The sequence below is a fragment of the Zeus faber genome (genome assembly GCF_960531495.2).
Source record: "Zeus faber genome assembly, chromosome: 18".
Classification (NCBI taxonomy): domain Eukaryota; kingdom Metazoa; phylum Chordata; class Actinopteri; order Zeiformes; family Zeidae; genus Zeus; species Zeus faber.
Window position 1 is genome coordinate 30,156,794 of NC_137210.1, and position 17,476 is coordinate 30,174,269.

The window sequence follows — 17,476 nt, forward strand, 5'->3', positions numbered from 1 at the left end:
GAGACAGGCAGAGATGAAGGATGACAGACAGAGATGAAGGATGACAGACAGACAGAGATGAAGGATGACAGACAGACAGAGATGAAGGATGACAGACAGACAGAGATGAAGGATGACAGACAGACAGAGATGAAGGATGACAGACAGACAGAGATGAAGGATGAGAGACAGACAGAGATGGAGGATAAGAGAGACACAGAGATGAAGGATGAGAGACAGACAGAGATGAAGGATGAGAGACAGGCAGAGATGAAGGATGACAGACAGACAGAGATGATGGATGAGAGACAGACAGAGATGAAGGATGACAGACAGACAGAGATGAAGGATGAGACAGGCTGTGATGAAGGATGAGAGACAGGCAGAGATGAAGGATGACAGACAGACAGACAGAGATGAAGGATGACAGACAGATAGAGATGAAGGATGACAGACAGACAGAGATGAAGGATGACAGACAGGCAGAGATGAAGGATGAGACACAGGCTGTGATGAAGGATGAGAGACAGGCAGAGATGAAGGATGACAGACAGACAGAGATGAAGGATGACAGACAGACAGAGATGAAGGATGACAGACAGACAGAGATGACGGATGACAGACAGACAGAGATGAAGGATGAGAGACAGACAGAGATGAAGGATAAGAGAGACACAGAGATGAAGGATGAGAGACAGACAGAGATGAAGGATGAGAGACAGGCAGAGATGAAGGATGACAGACAGACAGAGATGAAGGATGAGAGAGACACAGAGATGAAGGATGAGAGACAGACAGAGATGATGGATGAGAGACAGACAGAGATGATGGATGAGAGACAGACAGAGATGAAGGATGACAGACAGACAGAGATGAAGGATGAGACAGGCTGTGATGAAGGATGAGAGACAGGCAGAGATGAAGGATGACAGACAGACAGAGATGAAGGATGACAGACAGATAGAGATGAAGGATGACAGACAGGCAGAGATGAAGGATGAGACACAGGCTGTGATGAAGGATGAGAGACAGGCAGAGATGAAGGATGACAGACAGACAGAGATGAAGGATGACAGACAGGCAGAGATGAAGGATGACAGACAGACAGAGATGAAGAAGAAGAATCTTTCATTATCGCACACACGTGGCAGCATGTCTATTTAAGGTCTGCTGCTCAGTGTGTTAAACCTTCTGTTTAAAGACACAACACCCTGTCTGTCTGACTTTCACTTCCTCTTCACCCCCCATTTCATGTCTCATCTTCTCTCATTTCCCTGAGATCTGTCTCTCTCTCTCTCTGTTATCTGTCTCTCTCTCTGTTCTGTCTGTTCTCTCTGGGGAAGAAGGGAAACCTTTTTCAGAGAGAGACTTTGACGCTTCCTTTATTTTCAGTAAAACATGTCACAGCAGAAACTGGAGGGAGGAGGTGTTGCAGGGAGGTGGATGCAGGGCAGCTGCAGCTACGTGTTCATGGAAACTGGTGATATTTTAAAACGTCATTTGTTCTAATTGAAATGTCATTGAATGTCTTTCCAGTATGACAGTTACCATGGTAACAGAGTTCTGCTGCTGCAGCTGCTGTCAAATACATAAAAACACGTGCTGAAGTGCAAATACAATATAATAATACTATATAATATATATAATATATATAATAATATAATATAATAATATATATTATATTTAATATTATTGTATACTATATCATATAATTTAATATAATACAATATAATATAATACAGTATAATACTATAAAATACTTTATAATATAATATAATATAATATAATATAATATAATATAATACAGTATAATACTATACAATTCTTACAGTACAATACAATACTTTATAATATAATTTAATATAATACAATATAATACTATGTAATATTATATGATTATGTTATATAATATTATATTATTCTATAAAATATAATGGAGGTATAGGTAGGTCTGCATCATCATACAGATGTTCTACTGCCCTCTAGTGGATGCTTTCAACCATCACACCTTATAGAACTATTTCCGGTCTTTCCATGCCTGTCTGTCTGTTTGTCTTCCTGTCTGTCTACCTGTCTAGCAGCAAGGCAGCTAGTTCTCACCGTTGAAGGTCCAGTTGACAGAGGGTGGAGGTTTTCCCTTGACGGCGGCCTGCAGAGTGGAGTCCTGGCCCTCCACCACCGCAATATCCTCCACCCCCTGGAGGAAGACTGGAGCCTGGGCCTCGGACGGGGGGCATCGAACCACAACTGTTCAGAATCAATCACAAGACGCTGCTAATCCATCATCACATGACGCTGCTCGTCCATCATCACATGACGCTGCTCGTCCATCATCACATGACGCTGCTGACCACCAGGAGGCGCCCGGTGATGCAAAGCTGTGTTTTTTCTGCGTAATCTGTGCAGCACCAGGCGTTGGGAACAGGAAGCAAACCCTCTAAACCAACACTGTGAGAGCTTATCACCAACCACAGGGAGAGACGGGCGGGGTAAGGGAGGGAGTGAGGGAGGGGGAGAGAGACAGGGAGGGAGAGAGGGAGTGAGGGAGGGGGAGAGAGACAGGGAGGGAGACAGGGAGGGAGGGGGAGACAGGAAGGGGAGACAGAGGGGGAGACAGGAGGGGGGGTGCAGAACAAAGCCAACATTGGCTGTAGATTGATTGAATCCCAAAGTGATGAAGGAAACACTGTTTACAAGGAGATAAGGAAGATACAGACAGACAGGCAGGCAGGTAAATAGGCAGACAGACAGATATGATGTCATTCTAAGCTCTATGGAGGACGTGGAGGGATTGAGTGCCTTGCTCAAAGACACTGTGACAGGATTCAAGCTGTTACCTTGAGGTGGGACCTGGACCTCCTTGACCTCCTTGACCTCCTTGACCTCCTTGACATCCTTGACCTCCTGGACCTGAACTTGGAGCTTGGAGCCTGCTGGTCTCCTCAGAGCCCTGGAACCCAGAACCCACATCACCATGGTCCAGTCAGATCATCCATCCATCCATCCCTCCATCCATCTATCCTCCATCCATTCATCTTCCACCCTTCTACCTATCAAATTTACAGGGTGAATTTAATGCCAAACCAGTCTGTCTGTCTGTCCGTCTGTCTGTCCACCTATCCACACAGGGCAAGAGGTGCATGAGGACCATGGTCCTACCTGGGGTAGTCTGTGCTGGTGCCTGGATTAAATGGTGCTGATGGTCTTGTTGGTTCTGCACCAGAGCCAGGCTGGTTGACCTCAACCTGAGGAACCTTCAACTGATCATCTGTCCCCTGAGCGTGATGCAAACACACATTTTGGACAAAGTTACTTCATTTTGTCCTGTTTTGTATTTGTTGATATACTGTAATTCAGGGCAGATCTAACACGAGGCTCCGATGGAACTAGTTCCACTCACCTGCGTTCCAGCCGTGCTTGGAACAGCAGCCTCCCTCCTTGCCAGGGAACCTGGCTCCGCAGGGGTCTCAGAGGGCCGACCGGCCCCCAAGGAGGCTGCGGGCCTGGTCTGCGGCCAAGGGGTCTCCTGCCTGCCTCTGCCCAGCTGAGACAGCCTCTCGCCGGGTTGGGGTCCGGGGCCGACGGGCTCCAGAGGGTTGACCCATCCTCTGGAGGAGGTTGGGGGGGCACAGAGGAATGGTTCTTATTGTATTTTACAGGTGAACCCAGAATTAAAACTGAAGCCCCTGTGGCTGCTCCACCACAACACCTCCGCCTCCTTGTGGGCTCCAGCACACTGGTTTGGTCACAGGGTGGAGATCCCACCAACACCATCTGAACATTACTCCATGCCCCGCTGCCACGCCCACCGCCACGCCCGCCGCCACGCCCCGCCACCACGCCCCGCTGATACACCCCGCTGCCACGCCCGCCGCCACGCCCCGCCGCCACGCCCCGCTGATACACCCCGCTGCCACGCCCACCGCCACGCCCGCCGCCACGCCCCGCCGCCAAGCCCCGCTGATACACCCCGCTGCCACGCCCCGCCGCCACGCCCCGCTGATACACCCCGCTGATACACCCCGCTGCCACGCCCCGCCGCCACGCGCACTGCCACACCCCGCTGCCACGCCCCGCCGCCATGCCCCGCTGCCACGCCCGCCGCCACACCCCGCCGCCACACCCCGCTGCCTCACCCCGCTGCCACGCCCCGCTGCCACGCCCCGCTGCCACGCCCCGCTGCCACGCCCCGCCGCCACGCCCGGCATGGGGCTTCCCAACCCCATCAACAAGCTGATCCAGACACATTTCACAGAAACTGGGTTCCCATTCAGACATTATGGATGGAGCATCCTTCTCAGACCAGGGTCCTGCTCACCTTGCCGACTTGCTGCGAGGCTCTGCAATAAAAGAACAAAATACAACACCTTTTATCTTCATGATACTATGGAGTTTGCATGTTGCATGTTCTCCCCTTGCTCACATGGGGTTTCCTCCATGTTACATCAGTAAGGACCTCCACCCAAAACATGCACAACATGGTCGTCTGACCAGCGATGGATGTTTGTAACTGGCCCCGGGCGTTTGCTGCCCATTGCTCCTGGCTGCTCCTCAGGAAGGACAAGCCAGGAGGCTTTAAAGCAGAGAACCACTTTCACTGTTTGAAGCGTGTGTGTGATAAATAAAGAATCTTCCTCTCCTCCTGATCAATAAAGCCGTTTCCAGGCTGGGATCCTCCGCAGGTTGGTCCTGAGATGTTTTGTGCTGTGTGGATTCTGATTGGCTGACTGAGCCCCTCATCTGAAACCTGATTGACGGGAGCGATCTAATTGATTGATTGGTTGATTGATCAGCTCCCCACCCTGGATGTTCAGCTCAGCGGAGGCCGTCGCTGTCCCGGCACCGTTGGCGATGGAACACGTGTAACTTCCTGCGTCCTCCATCCGCACTTCCTGTATTTCCAGGAAATGAATCCCGGACCGCTGGTAGATACTGAACCGGCCAGAAGCCTGAAGTGTGACTCCGCCCTGGGAGAGACGTTGGAAAGGTAACTGATACTTTCACTGATATTCAATACGGAGTATTGGTATTCGATCCTATCTAATACCAATACTATCAATAACACCTTTATTCATCAATATCCACATCAGTCATTGAGATTTTGCAGCAACGACACCTGGTGGTGTCTGTGCTTATAACTCATAGCAGCAAGTTTCCAATGGATTAATGGATTAAATATTAATACTGTTCTCCCAAAGTAACAGCCTGGGTCTAAAGAATTCTACACTACATCTACCACTACTACTACTGCTACTACTGCTACTACCACTGTACTACTACTACTACTACTATATTACCACTAGTACTACTGTACTACTACTATCACTACTACTGCTATACTTCTACCACTGTACTACTACTACTACTACTACTACTACTACTACTACCACTGTACTACTACTACCACTACCACTACAACTATACTACCACTACTACTACTGTACTACTACTATCACTAATACTGCTATACTTCTACCACTGTACTACTACTACTATACTACTACCACTTCTACCACTGTACTACTACTACTACTACTACTACTACTACTACTACTACTACTACCACTGTTCTACTACTACTACTACTACTATACTACCACTACTACTACTGTACTACTACTATCACTAATACTGCTATACTTCTACCACTGTACTACTACCACTAACACTACTACCACCACAACTACTACTACTGTACTACTATACTGTGTGGATGGGGTGGTTGAGCAGCCACACCTGACCTGGATCGAGGTGATTGGGTCAGGGTGGCTGCATACCTGTTGCTGGTTGGTTGGCGTAACGAGCAACAGGTAAAACCTCCGTCCCCACACTCACTCAGGGGAGGAGCCCTGTCATGACGTGTTGTATCTGCTCCTGGATAATGATACCGAGCCTCCTCTCTACCATAAACTGCTGTTTACAACCCACCGTCCTCTGTCTCTGTGCCGCAGGGCCCTGAAAACACCACTTGGGTGACGTGTGGTTGAAACTACCACATATACTACTACTACTAGTAGTAGTAGTATATCTGGTATGGTTGTAGTAGTAGTACAGTAGTAGTAGTAGTAGTAGTAGTACAGTAGTAGTAGTACAGTAGTAGTAGTAGTAGTATTAGTAGTAGTAGTAGCAGTAGTAGTGCTAGTAGTAGTAGTCTACTGCTTCCTCACCTTGGTCCAGGTGATGAGTGGTGGTGGTCGGCCGGTGGTCTTCACCGAGAACTTCCCGGTGCGTCCCAACGTGGCGTGGACCCTTGAGGGCTTGGACACAAACTTCGGGGGGCTCTCCCCCCAGAGGCCAGGCCTGGTCTCCACTGCCGGCACCGGGACTACGAGACCTCCCCTGGAACCAGCCCTGGACCCCCTGGAAACCGTGGGACATGGAGTACCATCAGCTGCAGGACCCTTCACTCCATTCACTGTCCAACAGCGAGCCATTCATGGAGGCTTCATTCCACCAGAGGGTGGAGTCCAGCGGAGGTGGTGGAACTACACTGTTTATGTAACCTGGATCTAACCCTCCAGAAGCCACAACCCATCAGCCTTGCTCTGCCACAGGGCTACACAGGGAATAGAACGCTCAACCCTGCAGTGCTAGTCCAGGGTTGAGCTCGAGGGAATAGAACCCCCAACCCATTGACCTGCTTGTACTACATCAAAAACACATTGAAGAACGACTCAGAAGAGAGAAAAATAGTACGAACGCAGAAGGAAAGAACAGATGGAGAGAATTAGAGGAGAATCCCATCCAATAAGAGCGATAGAGAACTTATGAGAAGGAAGGAAGGAAGGAAGGAGGGAAGGAAGGAAGGAAGGAAGAAAGGAAGGAGGGGAGGCAGGAAGGAGGGAGGGAGGGGAGGAAGGAAGGAGGGAGGGAGGGGAGGAAGGAAGGAAGAAAGGAAGGAAGGAAGAGAGAAAGGTAGATCTTACCCACTGCTGATGGAGGGATGGATGTATTTCTCACCAGAATCTGTGAGAAGGAAGAGAAACATGAAACAGTCATCTGTCTATCAGAGGTTAGGGGAGAGAGTGGGAGGGAGAGGGAGGGAGAGAGGGGGGAGGGGGAGGGAGAGAGAGGGAGGGGGTGGGAGGGAGAGGGAGGGGGGGAGGGAGAGAGAGGGGGGGAGGGAGAGAGAGGGAGGGGGTGAGGGGGGAGGGGGAGGGAGAGAGGGGGAGGGGGTGGGAGGGAGAGGGAGAGAGGGGGAGGGGGGAGGGGGAGGGAGAGGGAGGGGGGGAGGGAGAGAGAGGGAGGGGGTGGGAGGAGAGGGAGGGGGGAGGGGGAGGGAGAGGGAGAGAGAGGGGGGGAGGGGGAGGGAGAGAGAGGGAGGGGGGGAGGGAGAGAGAGGGAGGGGGTGGGAGGGAGAGAGAGGGAGAGAGGGGGGGAGGGGGAGGGAGAGGGAGAGAGAGGGGGGGAGGGGGAGGGAGAGAGGGGGAGGGGGTGGGAGGGAGAGAGAGGGAGGGGGGGAGGGAGGGAGGGGGGGAGAGAGAGGAAGAGAGAGAGAGAGGGAGGGGAGGAGGGGGGGAGAGAGAGGAAGAAAGAGAGAGAGGGAGGGAGGGAGGGAGGGAGGGAGGGAGGGAGGGAGGGGAGGAGCCTCCCAGCACCGTGCAGGGTGTTGGCCACGCTGACGCTCCTCCTCCCCTCCTGATTGGTCGCCTGGCAGGTGAACCGTCCCACATTCTTATTCTTGACCCTGTGCAGCAGCAGGTTGAAGGTTCCACGCCTGCCTTGCTCCAGGGCACAGAGCCCTCCACCAGTGACAGCCCTGCCCTCCCTGGACCATGTGACCTGGGGCTCTGGGACACCACACACCTGGGTGGAGGAGGTGGAGGAGGAGGAGGAAGAGCAGGTAATAGATAAACAGATATTGCCATAACATGTAAAGGTTATATAATAACATAATATAATATAATATAATATAATATAATATAATATAATATAATATAACATAATATAACATAGTATAATATAATATAATATAATATAATATAACATAGTATAATATAATATAATATAATATAATATAATATAATATAATATAACATAATATAACATAATATAATATAATATAATATAATATAATATAACATAGTATAATATAATATAACATAATATAATATAATATAATATAATATAATATAACATAATATAATATAATATAATATAATATAATATTATATAATATAATATAATATAAAATAGTATAATATAATATAATATAACATAATATAATATAACATAATATAACATAATATTATATAATATAATATAATATAACATAGTATAATATAATATAACATAACATAATATAATATAATATAATATAACATAATATAATATAATATAATATAATATAATATAATATAATATAATATAACATAATATAATATAATATAATATAATATAATATAACATAATATAATATAATATAATATAATATAATATAATATAATATAACATAGTATAATATAATATAACATAATATAATATAATATAATATAATATAACATAATATAATATAATATAATATAATATAATATAATGTAATATAACATAATATAATATAATATAATATAACATGATATTATATAATATAATATAATATAATATAACATAATATAATATAATATAATATAATATAATATAATATAATATAATATAATATAATATAATATAACATAGTATAATATAATATAATATAATATAACATAATATAATATAATATAATATAACATAATATAATATAATATAATATAATATAATATAATATAATATAACATAGTATAATATAATATGATATAATATAATATAATGTAATATAATATAATATAATATAACATAATATAATATAATATAATATAATATAATATAACATAATATTATATAATATAATATAATATAATACACCATAACTTAACATAACTTAACATAACATAACATAACATAACATAACATAACATAACATAACATAACATAACATAACATAACATAACATAACATAATACTATATAATATAATATACCATTGTAACAAAAGCATGTCACTATATATACATATATAAATGGATGTCATCATAAACTTATATGCACACACATCATGACAAACACAACTTCATAGAAGCCCAGTCACATATTTTCCATTATTCACCTCATTCCCACAGACTCCAGCCTTGGAGCCCAGACGCAGCTGTCCCTGTTCAGGCTTCACCTCGACGCGGCTACAGAGAGCGACAACAACACGACCAGTGACGCCAAACTGACTGTTGTTTCTGACTCGGAGAGCTGCTCCCGAGCACATCTCTGATCCGACCCTTGTACAAGTCAAAGCAGCGTCTGTCTGCCTCTTTATTTAACGCCACCCACTGACAAGCTGCAGATCAAAGCCACCCGTTCATTTCTGTAACACCATAATATAATCAAATATTTCATAACATAATATAATATACCATAATATGATATAGCATAATACAATCTAATATTGCATATCATGACATAACATTATAAAACATACACATATAACAAACATAGAATACAATATGTAATATAATATAATATAATATAATACTATATATAATATATAGTATTAATACTATAATAATACTAATCCCTTTGAAAACTCTTCTCTTCCTGTGTATGTTGCCATGGTAACAGTCTGTTTCCAGTCGTATAGCGGCTTCTTCAGCAAACAAGCAGGCACGGTCCAAGCAAGGCGTGGCTTTTCCACACGCACTGAAGCTTCATGATCAAAACGTCAAACATCAACTGGAAAGTTGCCCCAAAATTGTGGATTTTATTTCCTTCAAGTTTAAACTTAAAATTCACATCAAACTTTAGAGAAATAAAGCAAAAGAAAATCACAACAAATGACACGTGCACTCCTGCCTGACGCACTCCACAGGCTGCACCTCGACCCGGGCCTCAGACTCCTCCCCCTCAGCATCACTTCCTGTTCTGTATGATTCTGGGTTGGACCAGGTCCAGGAAGTGAGCGCTGGGGGGCGTGCTTTCCGTGCTTCCATCTGTTGCGTTCTTGATGTCGCCAAAGCCTCGTCCGGCAGGACGCTGGGACCGCCTCCCGCTTCAAGCAGCTGATTTGGGATGAGAGGTCTTGGGGAGCAAAGGTGGCGGTTGTGATTGGTCTGTCGTTCAAGTGTGCCGTGTGCAAAGCCTCGTCATCCAGTGATGTCATGGCGGTTGAACCCGCCCCTCCCACCCCCCTCCGTGGGGGTGTCGTCCCACCTGTTTATTTTAAAACTTCCTCTCGTTTTCCCTCGGCACCAACTAAGTCTGTGCCATGTCTGGATGCTGGTACCTGTCTGTCTGTCTGCCTGTCTGTCTGTCTGTCTGTCTGTCTGTCCGTCTGTCTTTGTATGAATTCCTCCTGCTTAGTGAAGTGTGTGTGGGCGCACACCATGAAGACATGAAAGCTCACACACACACACGTTGTTTACGATAAAGCAGGATCCAACCCGTCACAAGACCAGGGAGAGTTAATCACCCTCTTTCCCTGACGAGGGATGTTCAGACTGTAGCGATGAAGGATGTTCAAACTTTAGTGATGGAGGATGTTCAGACTGCAGCGATGAAGGATGTTCAAACTTTAGTGATGGAGGATGTTCAGACTGCAGTGATGAAGGATGTTCAAACTTTATTGATGGAGGATGTTCAAACTTTAGTGATGAAGGATGTTCAAACTTTAGTGATGGAGGATGTTCAAACTTTAGTGATGAAGGATGTTCAAACTTTATTGATGGAGAATGTTCAAACTTAAGTGATGAAGGATGTTCAAACTTTAGTGATGGAGGATGTTCCGACTGTAGTGATGAAAGATGTTCCGACTGTAGTGATGAAGGATGTTCAGACTGTAGTGATGGAGGATGTTCAGACTGCAGTGATGAAGGATGTTCAAACTTTATTGATGGAGGATGTTCAAACTTTAGTGATGAAGGATGTTCAAACTTTAGTGATGGAGAATGTTCAAACTTTAGTGATGGAGGTTGTTCAGACTGTAGTGATGAAGGATGTTCAGACTGTAGTGATGGAGGATGTTCAGACTGTAGTGATAAAGGATGTTCAAACTGTAGTGATGGAGGATGTTCAGACTGCAGTGATGAAGGATGTTCTGACTGAAGTGATGAAGGATGTTCTGACTGTAATGATGAAAGATGTTCCGACTGTAGTGATGGAGGATGTTCAAACTTTAGTGATGGAGGATGTTCAGACTGTAGTGATGAAGGATGTTCTGACTGAAGTGATGAAGGATGTTCTGACTGTAGTGATGGAGGATGTTCAGACGGTAGTGATGAAGGATATTCAAACTGTAGTGATGAAGGATGTTCTGACTGAAGTGATGAAGGATGTTCAGACTGTAGTGATGAAGGATGTTCTGACTGAAGTGATGAAGGATGTTCTGACTGTAGTGATGGAGGATGTTCAGACTGTAGTGATGAAGGATATTCAAACTGTAGTGATGAAGGATGTTCTGACTGAAGTGATGAAGGATGTTCTGACTGTAGTGATGAAGGATGTTCTGACTGTAGTGATAAAGGATGTTCAGACTGTAGTGATGAAGGATGTTCAGACTGTACCTTCCCCTCCAGGTGGGCGGAGCCTCCCAGACAGACCCTGATGTTTTGTGGAGGGAGGGTGAACTCTGGAGGTCTGTTTCCATGGGAACCGCCTCCCAGCGATGTGCCTGTTGCCTTGGAGATCCTGGAGGATGCCGTGGTTAACGTGACGTCGGCCATGTTCCTGCTAACATAGGAACACAGATGTCATGTAACATGTCATATTTAATATTGTTTATTCAATATGACATGTTACATGACAGTGACGTCATTGGATGGAGGTTTATTATGAAAACTCTTCTATCACAGTGGGTGTGACCCACGCTGCAACCAGCTTCACCTGCCGCTGACTCCTCCCTTCAGCGACTCACGATGGATCACCACGTTCTTCCAACTCAATCACACATCGACATCATCTGTTTCTTTGTCCACCGCCAACTATCACACCATGTGTCCCCTGAGCAAGGCATGTCTGACCTCCAAACACAAAACGCTCAGTGCGAGACAGTGAAACCAGAGTGTTTGTGGAGTGAGTCACTCCGATCGATGGTCCACTGCTCACACGGTCAATCACCTCCACAGGGAACAGAACCCACAACCCTGCAGGGTTTATTTAAAGTGAAATAACCTCATGAACATTCCTGTTACACTTCATTCACACTATTCATGCTCCTACCTGGAAGTAGACAAAATACACACACACACACACATGTGTATGTTCAAGTCCCCACCGAGTAGCAAAAACAAGTACACATGTGTATATGCGTGTGTGTATACGTGTGTGTGTATATGTGTGTGTGTGTATATGTGTGTGTGTATATGTGTGTGTGTGTGTGTGTGTGTGTGTGTGTGTGTGTGTGTGTGTGTGAAGTTGCACAGAGCCTCTGAGCACAACAGAATTCCACACTAAGCAGCTGATTTATCAGTTTCCACATCAGTTACAGAAAAACAAGACAGACAGACAGAGAGAGACAGACAGAGAGATACAGAGAGAGGCAGACAGAGATATTGAGAGAGACAGACAGAGAGATACAGAGAGAGACAGACAGAGAGCGACAGAGAGACGGACAGAGATATTGAGAGAGACAGACAGAGAGATACAGAGAGAGACAGACAGAGAGACACAGAGAGAGACAGACAGAGAGATATTGAGAGAGACAGACAGAGAGATACAGAGAGAGACAGACAGAGAGATATTGAGAGAGACAGACAGAGAGATACAGAGAGAGACAGACAGAGAGATACAGAGAGAGACAGACAGAGAGATATTGAGAGAGACAGACAGAGAGATACAGAGACAGACAGACAGACAGACAGCGAGATACAGAGACAGACAGACAGAGACAGACAGACAGACAGACAGACAGACAGATACACAGACAGACAGACAGACAGACAGACAGACAGACAGACAGACAGACAGAGAGATACAGAGACAGACAGACGGACAGACAGAGAGATACAGAGACAGACAGACAGACAGACAGACAGTTGAAGTGAAGTTGAAGTGTCGATCCGGCACATGGTGGATTTCCTAGTATTCCGTTGGAAACATGGTTGTCGCTCCATGTTTGCCACCTCCTCCTTCTTCATCATCATCCTCATCTTCTTCTTCATCTTCTTCTTCTTCATCTTCTTCTTCTTCTTCTTCTTCTTCTTCTTCTTCTTCATCACTCCTGACTGACAGGACAGGAAGTGTGTACCTGCTGCAGAACTGCACTTCCTGCCCCTGCTCCTTGTGTTGTTGGCAGGAGGCGCAGACGGCGCATGGAGGATCAGCGTGACCACACTGACGCTGTCATACTACACATCAAACATGAGCTTTTGAAAGCAGATGATGTCATGGATGGAGGGATTTCCACTTTAAAGAGGAAGTTTGGAGGTAACATGTGGACCTACCTGCAGAGCCAGGACCAGCAGCTTCACCTCCGCTGCTCCACTGCTTTCTGTCTTAAACCTCCCTCCACACAGTGCTGAGCAGAGAGAGGGAGGAGGGAGGGGAGGGAGGGAGGGTTAGAGAAGAGAAGAAAAAAACACCACAGAGGGAAGAAGAGAGAGAGAAACTGGAACAGATGGATAACTGGACCTCCTCTCCCTCCCTCCCTCCCTGACGGTGGGGAATGAGCAGCAGGGGGCAGCACAGTTTGTACCAGGGCTGAGAAGCCACGACACCATCACAACATTGACTTGTTCTGGTTAAAGTGTGGAACTAGGAGTGACTGGAGAGGAGCCTGGAAATACAGGAAATTATTTAACAAACTACAAATTTGTTGTGGCTGTGAAGGTCCGTCCACAGCGTGGGGGGTGCGTGGTGGGGGGGTGGTGGCAGTGGCTGCTGATGTACTTTCTTTCTGAGCTGCTCGATGTTTGTGGGATGTTCCATTGATATTTTATCTCTTTGGTCTTTTTGTAAATGAAGACATTGTGTTGTGATACAACCCTGTGGTTGATGCGTGTTGTGCTCGTCTTACTTTCAGGTTCCAAGAAGTCGTCAGATACAAAATCTACAAGTCCATGATGAGTTCATGTTCTCTGCACAAATCCTAAAAATAGTATCCTGAATATGTTTATTCTTGTTCCGTATGCCGAAAAATAGCTGAAAGTCTAAGGCAATAAAGAAGCAATTGTCCAAACATCCAGGTCAGTTACACTGAAAACCCCAACGAAAAATACTGTGGAAAAAAATGATGAAAAAAAAATTGGAAAAAGAAACAGCAGAAAAAAATCTAAAAAAACAAAATATTTAAATGATATCTATGAAAAAGCTTAATGTAGAGGAGAAGCCTTTAAAAATAAGTGTGGTTTTCCCATACATCCATACAGATGATTCAGCTGCCGTCAGTTTAACAGCAGTTCTTAAGAACAACATCCAGAATGTTTGCACATGGACACAAAATGACCGTGACAATGTTTTGATTCAAGGAAATCATCTTTATCAGGACACGAAAAAGTCTGGTAGAATAAATGATCGTGTTCCAGGAAGAGATTATATTGCAATCACAAAATTGCCAACAAGACAAATTATGTTTAATACAACATTCCAAACAAGGTACGCTGAGCCGTTTACTGGCTGCATTGGTGTAGACACTATGACTGTGTGGGAAGATAAGAGATAATAGATAAGATAAACCTTTATTAGTCCCACAACAGGGACATTTACATTGTTCCAGCAGCAAAAAAGGGGACAGCAGAAAATAGAAAGCAAGGTAAGCAGTATAAAATATATAATATATATAGGGTGAAAAAAACATTAATAGGAAACAGAATACTAAGTGTATTGTGTATCTTGACAAATTTCACATCAGGGATTGTACTTTTCTTATTATTTTTGTTTCTTGCACTTGGATTTTCCACAGTTCCATCAGAGTGTCATGCATGGGGTGGGGTTGGTTCTCCGTCATGGATGACAGCTCAGCCATCATCCTCCTTTCTCCCACCACCTGCACTGGGTCCAGGGGCCCCCCAGGACAGAGCTGGCCTTCTTGATGGGTTTGTCAAGTGTCTTCCTGTCAGCTGTGGTGAGGCTGTGGCCCCCGCAGACCACTCCATCAAAGATGTTGTTGGAGAAGGTCTTCAGGAGAGCCCCCTGCGTCCAGAGGACCTGAGTCTTCTCAGCAGATAGTCTGCTCTGACCCCTCTTATAAAGTGCATGTATGTGATGAGTCCAGTCCAGTTTATTGTTAAGGTGAACACCCAGGTACTTTAAGATTCCACGATGTCAATATCCATTCCCTGGATGTTCACCTGTGTCGGGGGAGAGTGAAAATCCAACCCTAACCCTAACCCTAACCCTAACCCTAACCATAACCACCAGCTCTTTGCTTTTCCCCGCCTTCATCTGGAGGCGGTTCCACTGGCACCGGTCCACAAAGTCCAGGGTGAGTTCTCATCAGTGTAAGTAATTTTGCAAATAATACCAAATACTCCATTTACAAGCAAATCAGTAACAATGTTTTAAAGAAGCATCACTTGTGCTAGACCTTAGACCAGGGGTGCTCAATACGTCGATCGCGATCTACCAGTCGTTCGCAAAGGCAGTATTGGTAGATCGCATGACATTAAAAAAATAGACGTCAGCCTATCCTCCATCCCGTCACTTGATTGATATACAGGGTAGCCAGTCAGATGACATCTGAATTTTTCTGACACTTAGGTCACTGTGCATGCGCAAACAACGGCACTAAGTGCAGCAAAACTAACAAGCTAGTCAACGTGTTACCTCCAATTTTTAGCCCTCGGTTTTTTTTCTTAAACCGAAGAAAGGGTATAAAAATGAGTGGGGGAGCTGGACCAAGTAAGAAGACAAGGGAGGAGGACTTTTTTTTCAAGATGACATTTTTGAAGTGCGTTTGCCTCATCTGCCAGTCTACCATCGCGATACCAAAGAAGGGAAATGTGGAGCGGCATTTTCGGACTGTTCATGAAAAATACGACACCGACTTCCCGCTGAAAAATGAGCTGAAAAAGAGAAAGGTGAAGGAACTAAAATCCCAGTTGTCCGGACAGCAGTCATTTTTCACACAACAAACTTCAAAAGCGAAAGCCGCCACCGAAGCATCGTTCCGGGTGAGTCACGTCATCGTTAATAAGAAGAAGTCCTTCCAAGACGGAGATATGGTAAAAGAGGCATTCGTTGAAGCAGCTGACTCATTTTTCCGAGACTTTAAAAATAAGGCAGAAATACTATCTTCGATCAAAGCTCTCCAGCTGTCAAGAAGTACAGCTACACGGCGCTGTGAAGCCATGGCTGAGGATTTAACCCAGCAACTTTGGAAGGACATCGGAAATTTGAGTGTTTCTCACTGCAGTTGGACGAATCTACGGACGTGAGCGACACAGGCCAGATGTGCATTTTCATTCGTATGGTGTTTAGTGATGTCACTACAAAAGAAGAGCTATTAACAGTACTGCTCATGAAAGAACAGATGCGAGGAGAGGACATATTTCAGTCGTTCAAAAACTTTATCGAGAAAACCCAGCTCCCAGTGTACAAATTGGTGTCTATCACCACGGATGGAGCACCCGCAATGGTTGGATGGATTTATTGCCAAGTGCAGGCAGGACGATGCTTTCCCGGACTTCCTAAATTACCATTGCATAATCCACCAACAAGCGTCATGCGCTAAAATGCGCAACATGAAAGAGATCATGGTTGCGAACGAAGATCGCCTGTTGTATTCGCGGCAGATCTCTTCAAAGACGGTTATTTCGTGCACATCTGGAGAAGGCTGACTGCGACCACTCTGAGTTGTTGCTACACACTGACGTGAGATGGCTTAGTCGAGGGAAATTCCTGCAAAGATTTCGAGAGCTCTGTCCGGAGATTAAGGAGTTTTTCCGTGTAGCTGGACATGCAGAATACACGCAACTAAATGACGGTCAGTGGCTGTAAGACTTGGCATTTTTAACCGATCTGACAAACATGTTGAATGACCTGAAAGACAAAACAGTGATCAATATGATCAGCTCTGTTAATGCTTTCAAACGAAAGATGCAACATCGCTCCTCAAAGCTGCAGAACTTCCAGAACCTGGCGTCAGAGCTGGAGGTGCGAGGGAAGGCCTGTGTGCAACTTGACCGTGCACGCTACACAGAGCAGATTGACAATTGTCTGTCAGAGTTTGACAAACGCTTTCAAGACTTTTCTTTGCTCGAGCAAGTCGCTACATTCATGTGCTATCCTTTTCGGGAAGATGCTGAGGTTGATTCGCTCGCATCAAAAATTGCAACACTGTTTCACCTGAACTCTTCTGCAGTGGAAGATGAGATGTTGACACTACAAGCTGACATTGAGCTGAAGTCCAGGGCTCGTGGACAGTTCTGGAACTTACTCACAGAGGGTAAAGTACCCCAACATGAGGAAATGTGCTACCTCCTTGACTGCATTATTCGGCTCCACTTATTTATGTGAGTCAGCCTTTTCCCACATGAAGATCA

General features: G+C 45.1%; 1 protein-coding gene across 1 annotated transcript in view; it reads right to left on the minus strand.

Annotated features, from left to right (window-relative positions):
- Positions 1-11,719, minus strand: part of mylka (myosin, light chain kinase a) — a gene marked incomplete at its 5' end in the record, with an annotated part of 61,598 nt that extends 49,879 nt beyond the window's left edge. The window contains 13 exons of the mRNA XM_080018984.1: positions 2,080-2,226; positions 2,817-2,929; positions 3,139-3,254; positions 3,380-3,587; positions 3,772-4,212; positions 4,298-4,319; positions 4,781-4,946; positions 6,147-6,339; positions 6,906-6,945; positions 7,578-7,785; positions 9,121-9,190; positions 9,864-10,060; positions 11,561-11,719. Of these exons, the coding sequence (XP_079875110.1) occupies positions 2,080-2,226; positions 2,817-2,929; positions 3,139-3,254; positions 3,380-3,587; positions 3,772-4,212; positions 4,298-4,319; positions 4,781-4,946; positions 6,147-6,339; positions 6,906-6,945; positions 7,578-7,785; positions 9,121-9,190; positions 9,864-10,060; positions 11,561-11,719 (2,080 nt within the window). The remainder of the gene's footprint in view (positions 1-2,079; positions 2,227-2,816; positions 2,930-3,138; positions 3,255-3,379; positions 3,588-3,771; positions 4,213-4,297; positions 4,320-4,780; positions 4,947-6,146; positions 6,340-6,905; positions 6,946-7,577; positions 7,786-9,120; positions 9,191-9,863; positions 10,061-11,560) is intronic.
- Positions 11,720-17,476: the final 5,757 nt, after the last annotated feature.